At 44.2% G+C, this 5,916-nt stretch overlaps 1 protein-coding gene across 1 annotated transcript; it reads right to left on the reverse strand.

Moving 5' to 3' along the window:
- Window positions 1–642: 642 nt before the first annotated feature.
- LOC311619701 (Krueppel-like factor 3) lies at window positions 643–4,352 on the reverse strand (the record flags this gene model as incomplete). The annotated part of the gene is given in 4 exon segments (XM_084878245.1): window positions 643–1,035; window positions 1,039–1,318; window positions 1,757–2,294; window positions 4,322–4,352. Coding segments are annotated over 4 exon segments (1,242 nt in total).
- Between the last annotated feature and the right edge of the window lie 1,564 nt (window positions 4,353–5,916).

Here is a 5,916-nt window from a genome sequence, read left to right on the forward strand (position 1 = left end):
CTTCTCTTCCACTGGTGGCAAAGTCCTACTTATTAGCTGCAGGCTCGAAGGAGGGTAATGGACGTAATGTTGATGAAGTGATAAATCCAAGTTGACAAGCAAGATTGGTGAAGGATAATGGAAGAGCTGACTGCACTCGCCTGGAATCTTGCTGCCCTTCTAGCTGACCCGTGAAAGGGTCCACCCGTCTTTCCTCTGTGCAGCACAAAATGCGGTCACAGGGCTCAGAGGTATGAATGTCTCTGGCAAGGACTAGCAGGCTGGATACTGTATTTACTTTGACATTCTTTTGAGGAATACATGGACAAACCGACAACTGGTTCTGTTAGTTTACATGTTCCCTTGTTCTCATTACATTAAACTTATCTGCAAGAAGGGTTTGCTTAGCATCCCCGGGAGTGGGGGAGGGGGGAGAAAGTGGCCACATTCTTTAGGTCTGACCCGTGGTAAGGAGGGAGGATTTGAGAATATTTACTACCGGTACCGACCATATGGAAGTGAGACTGATATAAATTCAGAGATTCAGACCAGCTGAATCAAAATTAAAATGCACATGTGAAAAATGAGTTAGACAATGGGAGGACAGAGAGAGCTGGGCCAGGGGGGAGCCATGTGCCTAGGCAGAGACAGAGACATTCAAACTCACATGTGCCGTTTGTTATGTTGAGCAAGGTGGTCAGAACGGGCGAAGCAGCTGTCACAGTGCTGACACTTGTGAGGTTTGCTTCCAGTATGTGTTCGGAAATGTCTTTCTAGTCCATCAGACCGAGCAAATTTCCGTGTGCATTTTTCCCTTGTACATTTGTAGGGTCTTTCTCCTGTATGTGGTTTTCTGTGTGCTTTCAGTAGAGATCTTCTAGTGTACACTTTGTTGCGTCCTTCATAATCACATCTGGGCATCCTTCGCTTCCTTTGGGCGTCTGGAGATTCCACAGGTAAAGGTTCTTTCCCTGGCTGCACTGTGACTGGAGGGTGATTCTCTTGCAACAATGCTTGCGGGAAGGATACCGAGTTCATTAAAGGGGGTGACATTTCTTAAGGATGATAATCTGTCCTCTGTGGTTCGATCCCAGGTTCTATTTTATTTTTTTTCTGCAATATAGGCTTCTCATAGGATTCCTTTACAGGTACTTGCATGCTACCGTTTGCATTTCCCATCTCCTCGGACAAGGACAGCATGAGCGCCCGCTGGAGATGACTGGTGGACATGAAGGGGACAGGCTGCGCCACAGCGGGCTGTGTGACCGGCAGTGTCCCCGGGCTCCAAATTCCATGCCTGGATAGGGCAGCAGCCGTCACTGGCGGCATGGATGGCGGCCTGGACGGCGGCCTAGACGGCAGCATGGATGGAGGCATGGACAGCGGCATGGACGGCGGCATGGACAGCGGCATGGACGGCGGCATGGACAGCGGCATGGACGGCGGCATGGACAGCGGCATGGACGGAGGCATGGACAGCGGCATGGACGGAGGCATGGACAGCGGCATGGACGGCGGCATGGACAGCGGCACTGAAGGAGGCATGGACAGCGGCATGGACGGAGGCATGGACAGCGGCACTGAAGGAGGCATGGACAGCGGCATGGACGGAGGCATGGACGGCGGCATGGAAAGTGGCATGGACGGCGGCATGGACGGCAGCATGGATGACTGCATGGACGGCTGCATGGATGGAGGCATGGAAGGAGGCATGGACGGTGGCATGGACCAAGGCATGGACGGCTGCATGGACAGCTGCATGGACGGAGGCATGGACGGCGGCATGTTGAAGGGCTGCCCTCTCGGGGGCAGGGGCAATGGCATGGGCTGGCTGGATGATGGAATGCTCAACCCGGGCGAGGCCCTCCAGTGCGAGGACTGGAACTTCAGCGAGGAAGGAGAATTCCAGGCCGAGGGCGGTGAACTCCGCTTTTTCACGGACAGGTCCAACGGCTCCGCCTGCATGCCATGCCATAGGACTTGTGGGCTCTGAAAGGACTCATCGGATAACGGTGTGGAGTAGATGACTCCGCACTGGCTGGGCTGGACGGACTCCGTGTCATTAGATGGGTCTGACACCGAGGCAGGGTCCATGGCCTCTTGCTCGTCAGGAACTGGGTCAAACATGAGCTTTCTTTTAGTTAAGCTTTCTAGGGTGCTCTGGTGTTTGGCTTTTCGAGGTGCGGTGCTGAGCGCTGCAGAGAAGAAATAAAGGCCTGGCTCTGGGCTGCCTGAACCCGCAACTGCGGGAATGTCAGCGCCCCGGTGCAGGCGGGGCGGCGGGGTCACAGGGGACTGGGACTCCAAGCAATTTTCTATAAAATAGAAAATTATCCATATTTTATCTGAAGTAATAAGTATAATGTGGGAAAAACCTATCCTAGCTCCATTTTTCAAATTATCAATTTCTAAAACTATTTTGTTAGGAAGGAAAGCATTAACTACTAACTTTTTTAATATATTTTATATGGAAAAGCTATAGCATCTTATTGTAATCTTTTGAACTTCATTTAAGCTTTAATTGAATTTGGAAAACATTCTAAATATTCTACAAACACATGTAACTGTATATGTAATAAAAGATAAAAGTTGATAAGAACCGTTGTTTGGAATATGATATTTCAGCCATCTTTGTGAATAATATCAGTGAATTTTGTTTGAGCTACTCACGATTATGAATAATAAGCATGTTCATTGTTTATAACTCAAAATTACTTGACTTTGACAGAATAATAAGAATCTTTTGATTGTTTTCTAAAACTAGCTAAATTTAGATATCAGTAATAAGCAAGACCAAAGAACCCAAAATGTATTAATCATTTGCTCATTTATAGGCAGAACAAAATTGTTTTAGAAAAGAACAATGTGCTCTTTACATTTGGATACTGGAATATAGATTTGAAGCAGACTGCTTGCTTCAATAAAATGTCAAGGAGAAACTAAGTATTTCGATTATGAAAATAGGGTGGGGCTTCCATAAGTAGAGACTTACCACAACTTTTTATTGCTCTTGAGCATAAAGTTTTATAGGCCAAGAGATGAAACCTGAGGATAAAAGAAGAAATATATGTAATCACAGTGACTGAGATCAATAAACAGTATAGATTACAGAAGAGGCAACCTCTCGCTGCTGCCATTTTTATATAAAGAATTTTGTTGGGTCAATATGGAGCATGCTCTGATTCGGATGCAGCATGATATAGTGGACTCGGTTCTTAGACCAACACAGGCTCTAATATTAACTCTTGACTATATTCAGTCAGGCAAAATTTTAAATATTGAATTTATTTCATCTGACCAATAAGTATAAAGTTGCCTGAAGAGTATAGGAAGTTATATGAAATTATTTTATCTAAACCTGGCACAAATGTACTCTTTCACAATTGTGACTCTTTATCAGTAGTCATCCTGGTTTAATTAAATACAAGGCCTTGGAAAAATTATTTATTGCACCTTCCATGTCAATTTATTTTATAGTAGATACCAAACAGTCCACAAATGTAACCATGTATAAACTGTATGAGCTTGATATGACCTTTTCTCCTTTCTTTCCTTTTGATTCAAAGTGGCCTCATCTAGCACCCTGATTCACCTGCTTCTTCTCCCTTGCATGTCCACTCCCTTAATCATTAAGCCCTTAGGACAATGTTCCGGTCATTGTCAAGGTATCAAATAATCTTATAAATAAATCCTTGTGTATATTTGTGGTAGGCAGTTAGATAGCCATGGCAGAATAAGGACAATGGGCCAGGTACAGAAGGGCACCAGGGCAGAAAGCCCCAGTTGCCTAGCAACAAGCAAAACTGGGAAAACAAGGACCTCCCCTCCCTTGTCTTCCCTAGCATATTGCTGGTCATGTGGTTTAGTCTCTCCCACCCCCAACCTTCCTTTCTTAGAAATTACATATAGGCCTCCGTTGTGTTTCATCTTCAGGTCTAGAGATGCAGAAAAACTAAACACGTGATGCCATGCACCATATCTAACATCAGGACCAGCTGCATTTACTAATGACTGGCCTCTCCCCCTAACACCAACCAATCAGTGGAAACCACACTCTGAAAGGACACCTGGAAAGTTGATGAACATTCTGTTGAGATCTTTCCCCAGGATATCCTCTAAAATCCCCACCCTTACAAGCCTTTAGGACAGAGGACCCAGTTCTCTCCCTCTCCAGAGCACACCGGCACATTTACCCTCCCCCTCCTCCTCTGACCCCTACCTTTCTCTCTCCTAAGCTCCAAGGGTGCTTATTTTGCAAGTGTTCTAAATAAACTTTCTCTTATAGTTTGAGTTCTTTCCCAGCAAGAATTCAAGTATGGAGGCTGCTGAACCAAGGTCCTACCTGACTCCACCAGTCTAACACCTGGTGCCATTCTCATCACTGCCACCGTATTGATCCCAGAGACAGTTTAGGTCAACCTGGAGATAACATCTAGGCCTCAGTGTGCTTCAGCTCCAGGCCCAGGAAAGCAGGGAAATCCGACAAAATGATACCATGACTGACATCAAGATCAAATACAGTTATCAACTGCTCTCTACCCTTAGCACCAACCAAGCAGTAGAGATCACAACCCTGACAGGGATGCTAACTCCTTTAGTCACTGTGATTAACAATGTTTCTCTTATGTAAAACATTCCCTGAAAGCCATCAGTGAGCTAGGTCTTTAGCATTAGCTTACCTGTGTTTCTGGGCATGGGCCACTTCCTAAAAATAAACCCTTACTTTCTTTGCTATCAACTCTGTTCCTCTATTATTGGGCATGATACACACAAGCAGAGGATTGGTCCTGCAACACCAGTTCAGGCATGTAAAATCTAATTTTGTTTATAAGAGCCACTACTGTTCTTAAGATTCCTATTTTGTAGATGTTAAAAATGCTTAACTCCACCAATTCATCATAACTCATTCACTTCTGTTTTAAAAACAAGTCTCTCAGAATTCTACCTCACACACACACACCACCACGAGGCACACACAAATGCACAGGTGAGGTTTTACCTCTTACTTTCCGAGTCATTTAAATCCTAGAGTGAAGTTATATATTATCCTAGCATTAAAAGGAAGGTATCTGGTCCTCATGCCACTTTCTGGCTCCTCCAGTCTGCAGAGAAATGTAGCTCATATCAATCTGGTCCACACTACTGTCACTATCTTCTTTAATCCAGTTCATCCCCCATGCCAGATTTCAATTGTCAAAACCATAAAATTTGCATTCTCTTTGTTCTAACCATAAGTTCCCTTTTGGTAGTACCTTCTTTTTCCAACAAATCTGAATCCTTGAGAGAGGTTGAATACCATTTTGGACAGTTGGTTTTTCAATATAAGGCTTGTCACTTTCTGTATTATACTGTGAGAAGGCAGTCAATTAGTACTTTCTACTCATACCTACATGTTCATTTATCTCCTTCACTTTTGGGGCCTGGTCCAAAAAAAACAAGGGTGGGGCACTTCCCAGAGACCATTGTTTCTAATATCTAGTCACATTCCTTTGGGACGTCTTTTTCCATATGATAATCAGTGGAAACCTCACTTCCTATTTTAAGATATCATTCCTTAGTTCAAATTCCAACTGGGTTTGCCTCTTCATATTTAATTTGAACTTCTGGCACTGAAGCAAAAATAAATATACTTTTCTGTCTCAAGAACAAGGTTCTTGAAATTGAAAGTCTGGTCTTTTCAAAACATTGTCTCCACAAGAGGTTTACAGACACTCAGAAGTGAAGAATTTGCCTCCTTGTTTTGTGTGTGTGTATGTGTGTGTTTTCCTTTTACTTTATTTTTATCATCTCTGCCCTGAGGATACAGTTTCTATAACCCATTCCTGCTGCCTGAGAGCATAAAAAAGGAATGGGCAAACTTGGTTTTGATGTCAAAACTTTGCCCAGTGCACTTGCCACTGCTAAATAGGTTTAGAATAGATGAGAGAGCATGGGTGT

The sequence above is a fragment of the Pipistrellus hanaki genome (genome assembly GCF_964339955.1).
Source record: "Pipistrellus hanaki genome assembly, chromosome: 3".
Lineage (NCBI taxonomy): Eukaryota > Metazoa > Chordata > Mammalia > Chiroptera > Vespertilionidae > Pipistrellus > Pipistrellus hanaki.